Source organism: Pseudoliparis swirei, chromosome 17 (assembly GCF_029220125.1).
Source record: "Pseudoliparis swirei isolate HS2019 ecotype Mariana Trench chromosome 17, NWPU_hadal_v1, whole genome shotgun sequence".
NCBI lineage: Eukaryota > Metazoa > Chordata > Actinopteri > Perciformes > Liparidae > Pseudoliparis > Pseudoliparis swirei.
The window spans coordinates 21,697,442-21,709,622 of NC_079404.1; the positions used below are offsets into that span (position 1 = coordinate 21,697,442).

A 12,181-nucleotide genomic window follows, 5' to 3' on the forward strand; every position below is an offset into this window, starting at 1 on the left:
CGGGTCAAAACCTTCCTGCAGGAGGACGTGTCACCGTGGGAACGTTTCGACACGCTAAGCTTTCCCGTCTGCAGTCGACCTCGACTTCACCGCGAACGTGGCCTTGCTGAACGTTACTTTGATCCCACCGTATTTTCAGACATTTACCTTCTCCAAAGTTATATAGCCAATTAAAAATCAACTTGTTTTGATGAATGCGTCCAGATTGACTCAAAGTGACGGTTTAGAAAAGTGTTGTCCCAAATAAATGGAAATTCTTCTCTTATTAATCAGAATCTGAATATTTAAGCCACACACAAAAAGAGAAATGTCATTCTTTGTTGGAAAGAAATATTTTTAAATCGTTAAAATATCCTCACCTGGCCAAACGTGTCATTTAGAAAGGTAGAAATCCATGAAAACACACACACACACACACACACACACTAACGGGCGAGTGTTCCCCCGGCAGCAACCTGACGCCATCCGGGGGGGGGGGGGGGGGCTGGAACAGATGTTGATTGGTTCTGTCACGCCGACCTTGCACCTTCGTCCTCGCACACACGGCACGGCGTTCACCAGGATGCTGCCAGTTGTGTGTGTGTGTAGGTGTGTGTGTGTGTGTGTAGGTGTGTGTGTGTAGGTGTGTGTGTGTAGGTGTGTGTGTGTGTGTGTGTGTGTGTCTAGGTGTGTGTGTGTGTAGGTGTGTGTGTGTGTGTGTGTGTGTGTGTGTGTGTGTGTAGGTGTGTGTGTGTGTGTGTGTGTGTAGGTGTGTGTGTGTGTGTGTGTGTGTAGGTGTGTGTGTGTGTGTGTGTGTGTGTGTGTGTGTGTGTGTGTGTGTGTGTGTGTGTGTGTGTGTGTGTGTGTGTGTGTGTGTAGGGGTCCTTATTCAGCGGCTTCCTTCACACACGGTGAAGAAGCAATGACAGGAAGATGGTCAGGAGCGAGGAGGCGAGTTTCTCGAGGTCCATTTGAATTCCACCGAGGGCGCGTTTGTGTAATCCTCCGCACTCCGGCAACTACAACACGCTCATACGCACGTTGCACTTCCTGTTGCACTTCCTGTTGCTCAAAACATGCTTAAATACATCAGCAGTCCTTAAAAAGGCCAAATTGAGGTGAGACATTGCTTATCCAGCTTAATTAAGGCATCTTTTTTTTAATGAAAGGCTTTATTATTAAAGCCTATTAAGGATTTAATTTGGCCAAAGCAGAGCTGCTGGTGGTTGACGGTGACGGTTTATTTTTAGGTAACATTTCTGGGCGGTTCTGGTCGGTTTCGAGAAGAACATCGAGTTTCTTTTTACGTCTAACGTGGTCGATAAAGGGTTCATTTCAACCAAAGTTTATAGGTTTATGTATCATGATGATGGTGAAAAGAAATCCCTGTTGTATTTAAAAACAATATTAATCGGCCTATATTTGAATCTGTGTGTATAGCTTTGAGGAACACTAGATTTAAGCCTTTTAGAGCAGGGGTGTCAAACTTCAGCATCATGGCCGCCTCTTAAAGGGCCGGTGTACCTGAAACTGTGTAAACTACTGCCAAACATACAGTGAAATAACTCTCCTTTCATTTGATTATAGTTTATTTGAGTGTAGAAATATTGTAACATAAGAACATTTCTTTAATATTATCACATGAACCCATTTAATTTCAAATCTTCAAAATAAAAGTATAGGATTTTTATTATTTTTTTAAAGAAAAGGTGATCATATGTCTTTCAAGACGTCAGGGGCCACATACAATGACGTGGCGGGCCGGATTCGGCCCCCGGGCCTTGTGTTTGACACCTTTGTGTTCGCGCTTTTCTTTTATTGATCAGAACATTCAGCAAATGTTACACATCTCGGTTTTTTTTTTTAGGAATTTAAATGATAGAGGTCGATAATACCGAAATGTGTGTAGAAATATCCAGAATGAGTTCATAATGTGTCCCAGAGGAATGTAGAGCATCGCCCACTGTTCGTTTTGAAACGACTCGGACTCGCCTGGATCCTCTTCCAATCCATAAATCATGTTTATTGATCGAGGCCTCGGTGGGAACCCGGCGCCTCTTCATCTCTCGGTTTTGGAACAACTTTCTGTTCATTCAGCCAGAAGCTGTTGAACTTGAGCCTGTGACTGATTTAAATCATGTGTTTTTGATTCAGCAGAAAATTCTGTCTCAAACATAGACTATAACTGTAATAACTATAATAACTGTAATATCTGCCCTTTGTTTCCACAAAGCTAAATTAAAATTGACGGCAGGAAAAACAAACACAAGCACGTTTTTTTTGCCGAACAACACCGCTGTTTTTCTCGGGCCGCCCGCCCGCTTCTCTGTCCGCCTCCCAGCATGCATTGCGACCTGCGGGGCCGGCTGATTAAGAGCCTTCAGTCAGAGGTGAGCGCCCGTTCTGTTCAGGGCCGCCGCCGCGATTGGTCGGCTGATTTGATTTGCCCGCCCGGTCACTTATTACCCTCTGCGCCTGCCATCATTAAATAGGATGCCTCTCCTAATCAGATATAACTTACACACACACACACACACACACACACACACATATGCGCTCGCAAAACACCCTCTCTGATCATGTCGGTGACAAAGTGTCCTTTATTGGATTTAAACAGAAGTTGAAACGGTTAACTCTATGACACACACACACACACACACACACACACACACACACACACACTGCAGGAGCAGGGTCTATCTGATGCATCGCATTGAGTCAGTATTATGTTCCATACGGCGGAGGAGGCTGAGTGCTTCCCCGTTTCACCAGACAGGAAGTCATCAGCAGTCGTCTGCTCCATCAGGACCAATTAGGAAAGACGTGTGAGGTTTTATTTGTGTGTGTGTGGGTGTATAATATATATATATATATATATATATATAATATATATATAATATATATATATATATATATATATATATATATATATATATATATATATATTATATATATATATATATATATATATATATATAATATATATATATATATATATATATATTATATATATAACTATTATATACTTACGCAGACTTCTAAACTGACCTTCTCGCTCACGGTTAGCAGAAGCTAAGCTATTAGCCACGCCCCCTTTTGCAGTTTTATTGTCCGACTCCATCTTCCTTCATTGGATGTATATATTTAGTTTTTACCTCCGTCATGCTTCCCTCGCTCTTCCCTTCATTGAGTCGTTTCTCTCTCTTCCCTGATTGTTTCAGCCAAACGCTCTCTCTCTCATTCCAGGATTTAACAAGCCCTGGGTTCAGTGTTGGGGGAAATGAAAGGCAGCCCCCTGCTGTCACAGCTTGTACACAGAGCCCCCCCCCCCTCCCCCGTGGGGCCCTCGGTAATGACCGGACTGGAGGAGCGGGGTCTTCGGAGTCATCTTTTTTTTTTACGTCGTCGTTCCTTTTTCTTGTTTTACCTTCAGACCCGTTCTGTTATTATCACACTCTCTCCTTGGGTAATTGCAACAACAACGACAACAACAACATATTCCTCCTCAAGAGTCCTGGTGACAACCTGCTCCACAAACCAATTACATTTCTCTAAAAAAGGAAAATGTTTTATTGTTTCCCACCTGATTAATCATTTCTTACCCTTTTTCTCGCGGGTATAGATGATCCTGTGTGTGTGTGTGTGTGTGTGTGTGTGTGTGGATCAGGGAGGGAAAAGGGGTGTGGCCTAAAAAGCGTATTGATATATCGTGTTTATCGACTGCAGATTGTTGTACGTTTAAATGATGGCTGTTGGCTGGAGTTGTGTGTGTGTGTGTGTGTGTGTGTGTGTGTGTGTGTGTGTGTGTGTGTGTGTGTGTGTGTGTGTGTGTGTGTGTGTGTGTGTGTGTGTGTGTGTGTGTGTGTGTGTGTGTGTGTGTGTGTGTGTGTGTGTGTGTGTGTGGTGAATCCTGCATCCTGCTGCATTGGAGGACCTGAATGCAAAGCCCGGCTCTTTTCCCCCTGATGCCGTCGTAATGCTCCGTCCCTCTGGACCCAAATCAGCTTTTATGCCGGTTCTTCACCGTCAGGCCGTTTTCACCTGCGGCACCGGTGCCAGGAAACCTCTTAAGCCCGCTCGGCCCCATTTTGTCTCTCTCTCTTCCTGGTCTCAGAGGATCCACCGGATCCGGCTGGACCTCTTTTTTCGGCGAGGAAAATTGCAGGAATTTAAGTCTTTTTTTTGTTGCCAATTAACCCTCCTGTTACCTTAGGGTCAATTTGACCCCATTCAATGTTTAATGTCGGTGTTCTTTGGGGTCAATTTGACCCCAGGTTGTTTTTCACTGTGTCAAACACATAATAAATATCAACTTTTGTATATATTTAAAGGGCTATTTAGGTAGTCAACAAACAAACATAAAGTACCTCACACTTAAACTTGGGAAACAATATTAATTCTAATAATTTTCTGGAGGTTTTAATTGCTGGGGTCAAATTGACCCAAGGGTAAAATATGTCAGTAAATATAAAGGTAACAGGAGGTTCAACATTGAATGGGGTCAAATTGACCCTAAGGCAACAGGAGGGTTAAAAGGAAATAGAACACTTTAGCTGAACGTTTAAAAAAGAAGTAATAAAAGAGTTCATGAAACGGCTCACTGACACGCGTGTCTACTGTGACATTAAAGAGTTTTTAGAAATTAATTATATCCTGAACTCATTTTACACTCGAGGGACAAATATGACGAGTACATATTGTGTGTGTGTGTGTGTGTGTGGGTGTGTGTCTTTCTAGCATCCATAAACAAGTCATCAAGAGGAAAGAACAGAAAACTCTGCTCCGTTTAGAAAAGTTGACGGAAAAATCTAATATGATTTTTGCCCTCGTCATAATTCAAATGTCGTGTTTTGTAAACATTACCGACATGAGGAAACCCTTTGCTGCAGGAGAGACTCTTTTAAAGTTTGTCCGGTTGGCAATTTGTATTTATTTTGTTGTTGTGTTTTGACAGGGAGGTATTGAACATTGCATTATGTATTCAAACCTTAAAAATCTCCTCTTTCTCTTTTTTTTAAACAGATCGCTTTCTCCCAGCACAACAGCATCATGGACCTGGTGCAGTTCTTCGTCACCTTCTTCAGGTAACTCTTCCTCATGCTGTCAGAGCAACGCTCCTCCGCTTATTGAAGAGAGAACATAAACAAACCGCATCGACAACCTCGTGGCAACTAAATGATTCCCAAATGCAGCCCAGTTTTAACCTGGATGACCACCAAAGATCTCTCTCCTTTCTCCTTCCTGTTCACTCGCTTAAATAAAAGAACATATTTCAAACTCTCTAGACTGAATATTGAAACTAATTTTAAAAGAAGAAAATGTACTTTCACTGACAATTATATATTTGTACATATATATATATATTTATTTATTTGTATTTATATATATATTTTTATACATATATATATATTTGTATTTATAAATATATGTATTTACATATATATTCATATATATATTCAAATATATTTTTTGTATATATGAATATATATATATATTAGGGCTGTGAAACGATTACAATTTTTAATCGGGTTAATCACAGGTTTTTGTGGATTAATCATGATTAATCACATATTACCGATATTCTCGGTATATTTTGTGAGAACATAGAGATTTATGACAAAAGACATATATACATTTATACATTCTTCTATACAATGGTGCTGCAACTCAGCAGTTATTTAGCAGTTTTCTTCCATATAGAACATTAATACATCTTCATCCTAAACAGAATGTTTAACCCTCCTGTTACCTTTCGGGTCAATTTGATCCCATTCAATGTTTAATGTCGGTGTTCTTTGGGGTCAATTTGACCCCAGGCTGTTCTTCACTGTGTCAAACATATCAGAAATATCAACTTTTTTATTTATTTAAAGGGCTATTTAGGTAGTCAACAAACAAACATAAAGTACCTCACACTTAAACTTGGGAAGCAATATTAATTCTAATAATTTTCTGGAGGTTTTAATTGCTGGGGTCAAATTGACCCCCGAGGGTAAAATATGTTAGTAAATGTAAAGGTAACAGGAGGGTTAAACAGAACATTTTCCTCTTGTTTGTCAACCATTAACTCCACCATGATACAATCTAAAGGCCTCTAGTCTTCCTCTAGCAGCTGCTGAGGCAAACTGACTGTGTGGGTTTTCTTCATGAACTGGGCCGTGATGAAAGGGACGGCGGGGACACCGCTGCAAAGCTGAAACCTCACCGGCCCGGACAGATTGACAAGTGACTTTTTTGTTCGGTCGATGCGCGCGACGGAGCTCTGTGGCGCGAGACGGAGATCGATAAGTGTTAACGCAACGCGAAGAGACAGAAATGACATGCTGCTGTGGAGATACGATCAACAACAGACGTTTAGTTTAATAAAAGAACAAAGACGTGCTCTAGAGAACATGTCAGGGGGCGGGCCAATCTTTTTAATGTGATGCGATCTACCAACACTACGCCGCGATCGACTGGCAGGTCGCGATCGACGTGTTGAGACCCTGATCTACAGGAAGTAAAAGTCGTAACAAGGTTTCCGTAGGTGAACCTGCGGAAGGACCACTCGATTACGACACCGGACAAGTGTGTGCGTGTGTTTCCTGTGTATTTATTTATTTATATATGCGGGTAGTGTGTGAGTGTGTGTGTGTGTCACTGTGCAGCCATGTGAGGAAGTGAGCCGTGTGTGTGCCCAGGGCCGGCTTCCGGACATCCGCGACCTTTCGGCCAGCACAGAGGGATGATGTCATCAGTAGGGGACAGCGTCAAGTTTTGCCGGGAGAGTTCCGTGTGTGTGTGTGTGTGTGTGTGTGTGTTGGGAGGGCTTACTCACTGCTCTGCTTATGAGTTCATCTCTCCTCCACTGGACCAGGTTCTCGGTGAGAAAAGGTTACGCGCTACATGATGAGTTTTTTGGCTTATTTACAGCCCGTGTTATGTAATATTCATGTTTCCTGGACTTATATAACAGTAGCATGACCGCGATGTGAAAAGGCTCATTGACTTCATCACAATACACAAGCAGTGTTATTTATCTCGACTTGAACCTGCATGAAGCACACACAATCAAACCAATCTGTTCTCTATGAAGGAGGCAACACTCACTCCCACCTCCACTGAGCCGCTCGGCATCAAAAAATGTGCCCGCTCAGCACATTTGAGTCTCAACTTTCTGTAAAAACTCTATTTCCAGCATCAGGCAGCTGTTTTCAGTGAGCTCCGATAAACCCACCGCACACTTTTCCTGCCCCGCGCCTCACGCTTAGCGACGAGCTGGTGATGGAAGTCAAACTTTTAAGCCGCTAAAAAGAGAGATATTATTCCTCTGGAGTCGGTGGGGGCCAAAACGGAGCTAAAAGAATCTCGACGTCGGACTTCAGGGGGACACGAACACAACTCGGGTAGGATCACGTTAATAATAATGCCCTGTGTTTGATGACTGTGAACCTCTGTGCATTTATCATTTTATTGGTCAAAACGATTCAGTTTCCCAAAAGAAGAAACTCGGGCTTGGTGGTTTTTCCCTCCTCTTTGTCTCTCAGGATGTCAGAGATGCTCATGAGGCGATGTGCATGTGTGAATCCACATTTCATGGATGTGTATTTCCTTTGGCTTCACTGTGCGGTCGGGATGCCAACGAGCCTGAGTCATGACTGTGTGTGTGTGTGTGTGAGGGGGGGAGGGGTAGCCTGGAGGCAGGAGGCATGGTGAGAGCTGTATCTTCTACACGAGACGCACCAGGCTGTCACTTCCCAATGTGAGGTTGAAAACAAACAAAACACACAGGACTTTCACTCAGGAGACCTCTGTTCCTGTCTTCTGTGAAAACGAGTCACAAGTGACTCGTTTAACTTTTGAAAAAAGCGTAAATGCGACGCGGTGGTGACCAAAGGACACCGCCTCCACGTTGTGGGGTTTCATTAAATATGGACTTTAGATTTCTTTAGAAAATGAACTGCGTAAAGTTTCCATCTGGTGTGGCTCTCTGATTGGCTGAGGAGTCTCAGCCTTCCGCAAGAGATTTATGAAATGTTTAAAACGTCTCCTCCTCCTCATGTGTTTTATCTCATCTCTAAATGAAGGCGGGGGTCGGGGGGGGGGGGATAAGGAAAATGGCCATAATTAGGGATGCACCGATCTGATCGGCGCCGATCCATATCGGCCGATATTCCCATTATCGGTTTTGATCGGCGTTCTCAAAACAGCCGATCAGATGACGTAACATCTGTGAGAACTATCAGACGTTTCAATCGCGGCGCAACGGAGACGATGCGCCCGGCGAGGGCCGCAGAGTGAGAGGTCAGAGGGGATCCTCACCACCGAGCGGCGTCCCCGTCCCCCGAGTTGAATCTCTGGGTCGACTCAGCCGACTCTCACATGTCTGCCCCTAGAGACTGATGCTCACGGTAAACACATTCTATCGGGAGCGCGCGAGGGTTTTGATAACTTTAGCGGAAGGATTTAAGTGGCAACATCCGGTTTTGCAAAGTTAGCGGAAAGAACCACGTGAAACAACATCCGTTTTTCAAAATAAGATGTCGACAAATCAAACACTAACATATAAAAGTAAACAATGAACTGATTTTGTATCTTTATAGATCGTTTCTGAGATTTAGCTTAAATTATGCTCACATTAAAACATTTTTACTGTACCAAGGAAGAGTTTATAAAAATAAGTCAGACTTTTGTATGTAAAGAAAAGTCCTGTAAATAGATTTCCCCAAGTGTTCCAGGAAATGAATGATGCAGATGTGTTCCATACATATCTGAAATCCCCTATAATAGCAATCAAACAATTTTAATGGATCAATTAGGACATTTTTCAAAGTAAAAGTCCTAAATGTTTAAAGAAATCTGTAATTTCTTTAATGTTTGAGGTGCTTTATATATGTATTTCCTCATAGTCCTCGGCAATAATGCTACACAATAAATAGAATGCTTCAATCGCCACCGTGATCGGTATTATCGGATCGGCAGATACTGATTTCAGTGATCGGTATTATCGGCACCAAAAACCTGATCGGTGCATCTCTAGCCATAATTAAGCAGACTTTACCGCTCTCCACCGTCTCAAATGCTAATTGGTGACACGGCAGTTCAGCTTCGTTCAATTACTCCCCGCTCTCGCTCGCTCGATTAGCAATCAGTTTCTCTCTCTCTCTCCCTCCCAAAACAGCAGAGAAGCTGCTCGGCACTAAGTGGCACTCACGCCGAGAGATTTGTGTGTGTGTTAATTCTCAAACCGTCGGGCGGACCGTCACCCCGGGAGAGCGGCCGTCGTCCGTCGCTCGGTGAAGTGACTCGGGTGATCGCGTCGACGCTCGCCTGAACGCTTTCTGTTCGTCTGGTGGCGGAACAGAAAGAAATGTGTCTGAATCACGACGAGTGGAAGGGGGACTCGTCCCACTTCCCCCCCCCGGCGATGGGAAACGTATTCAGTTCCTCCCCCGACAAAACTTTTGAGATTTGAGTGGTATGAGTTCATCAGGATGTTTGGATACACTTCAAAAGGTCGGGGTCACCCAGACAATTTGGTGTTTTCCATGAGAAATCACACTTTTATTTATCAAATAAATTGCAAAATGAATATAAAATATAGTCAAGACATTGACAAGGTTATGAATAATGATTTTTATTGCAAATCTTAATGTTGTTTTTTAAACTTGTGGCTCAAGGGAAGGCCAGTTTTATAGCTTCGCTCACCAGCATAACTGTTTTCAGCTGCGCTCGCATAAAAAGGGGTTAAAGGGTTTTCTACCCCTCCGTTAGTCTTCTAAGGCGATAACACAATGTACCATCAGAACGCTGGAGATGGGCCTCTACACACCTCTGGAGAGACTTCATTAAACACCAGAGAATAGTCATCTACACATTAACTATGTAGAGAGTATTTATGATTCATTTAATGTCATCTTCATTGATAAAAAAGTGTTTTTCTCTGAAAAGTAAGGACATTTCTAAGTGACCCCAAACGGTACAGAGTATGTAAAGCAGCCATCTGGTACACGGATGAACTTTCACTCACTTCATCCTCATTTGCAAGAACACAAACATGGCAGGAGTAAAACAATCCTCCGGGGGGGGGGGGGGGGGGGGGGGGCGGTGACCAACGGATGCAAGTTTAAAGCGTTGATGCTCTGGAGGAGAGCTTGAGTTCCCCTCGGCAGATTGGAGGCCTCTGATTGGCCCGTCTCTCTCCTCCCAGTTGATTCTCTGTTTGTGCGGACGGAAAGCCGTTTCCGATTGTGAGCCGTCTGCGGCTCGTGTTCAACAAATAGCTTATTGATCTTCACTCTGGCCGCCCGGGGTTCATTGTGTTCTCCTGTGTGTGTGTGTGTGTGTGTGTGTGTGTGTGTGTTATGTCTCGTGCTTTTGGATGCCCGCTGTTTGCTTGTTTAAACCGAGCCACCGCACCACTTAAAAGAGCAGGAACACGGACCGCATTCCCCGGGCTGCCTAATCAGTCCTGATGCTATTACCTGAGTCTTAAACCCTGAACCTATCACGAGGCTCGGCGGAGCGGTAACACACACCCACAGGACACTCCCCCCCCCCCCCTCCCCCCGATGCCTCGGTAATAGCGACAATTAGCCACTCGCGCTCCGTCGGCTAGATGGCTAAGCTCGGGCCCCTTAATGGCGGAGCTGAGGTAATGTGTGTGCGTGGGGGGGGGGGGGGGGTATTTTGAATCTCAGCCATTTGAGAGTTTTTCAAATGTTTGGAGGATGGGAAACCACATGGAGGGAGTTACATGGCTGTGTTTGACTTGGCTTTAATAATTTAGGGGAATATTCAGTGTATATCTGCTAATAATATTAATAATAATATTAGCCCTGCAGATATAGTGAGATCACGTTTTGGGCGACGTGTCAGTTTGGCTTCAATTCAGTTCATTTTGGATAGCCCCATATCACAAATTATTAAAACGATGTACAATCTGTACACGTACGACTTCCCTGACCTTTGACCTCTCACATCGGATCAGGAAAAGCACCCAAGAAATAGAAAAAAAAATACCTTTTCACAGGGGAAAAAAGGGAAGAAACCTTCAGGAGAGCAACAGAGGAGGATCCCTCTTTCCAGGAGGGGCAGAATACGTAGATGTCATGTGACCAGAGTTGCATCAACACATTCAACGAGTATGACAGAGTGTATGAATCCAGACCTCCACCATCCATGAGGCAGATGGAGGTAGAGAGGAGGGGGGGGGGGGGAACTGAAAGAGTTACGATGGGTTTGGATCACATCCGCGTCAGGACATTTCGACCTTGTCGGGGGCGGGTTTTTTTCAAAGTTTTTAAGTTTTCATGATCTTATAGAAGTCTTTGAAGCCGGCTGGTTTTCCCGGTCCTCGGGGGATTTCCTGGCGGCGATGTCACGCTCATTACGGCGCTAATGCCCTTCACGATGCACAAAGAGACGCACACACACGCACGCACACACACGCGGGTCGATGAAGAGGGGGATTGTTCCCGATCTGCCGGCCTCAGCAGTCTTTTAGGGACTTCCTGTTGTTAAATCCACTCGTTTTTTTGAATTCTTGTCAGAAGTTCTGGTTGAGAGAGGAGCTTTGTGTTCCTGCCCCCCAGACATCGGACGTCCAGGCTGCGTGTGTGTGTGTGTGTGTTTTCTGTCTGCGTGTACATGAGAGACCTTGTTCATTGTTAGAGAGCATCATGTTGCTTGTTGACCTCCCCCCCCCCCCCATTTTCTGCTGTCCTAAAACCCCCCCCGGCTGCCTGTGGTGTCACCGCGGCCTCTCGCATCACGCCGCAAATCTTCTGAGAATCTCGCCCTCCTTTTGTCGTCCTCGCTCTCCAGAGAAGAACAGAGCTGTAGCTGGAGGACAGTCAATGGGTGTGAAGATGCTGCTCTGCGATTGTGTTGTGAGGCTCGTGTGATTCATTTTTTTTAAAGCCAATTAACAACTAGTACTAGCATGAAAGACATGCTACGCTAATTATGATGTTATCTCCAGATACTGGACCCTGGAGTTATATAATGTAGCACAAAGAAAGATTGAAGGATGTACCAACAGCTTATTCCATAGGGGCGACTACAAAGGACTAGCAAGGGCCCTGGATGCATGAAAGCGTGTCGTTAACGTTCATGCTTAGAGGAGGAAAGAGGAGGAGTCAGACTTTAGTCCCGCCCACCAACACACGACAACACAAACTTTACACGCCGTTGATCTGCAGCGGGCTTTTATTTTGAAAGG

General features: G+C 44.2%; 1 protein-coding gene across 2 annotated transcripts in view; it reads left to right on the top strand.

Moving 5' to 3' along the window:
* The window catches only part of atrnl1a (attractin-like 1a), a 239,394-nt gene that overhangs the window by 149,351 nt on the left and 77,862 nt on the right, over positions 1 to 12,181 (top strand). For both annotated transcript variants that reach the window (XM_056435010.1, XM_056435011.1), the window contains one exon: positions 5,002 to 5,063. In XM_056435010.1, coding sequence (XP_056290985.1) covers positions 5,002 to 5,063 — 62 coding nt within the window. The remainder of the gene's footprint in view (positions 1 to 5,001; positions 5,064 to 12,181) is intronic.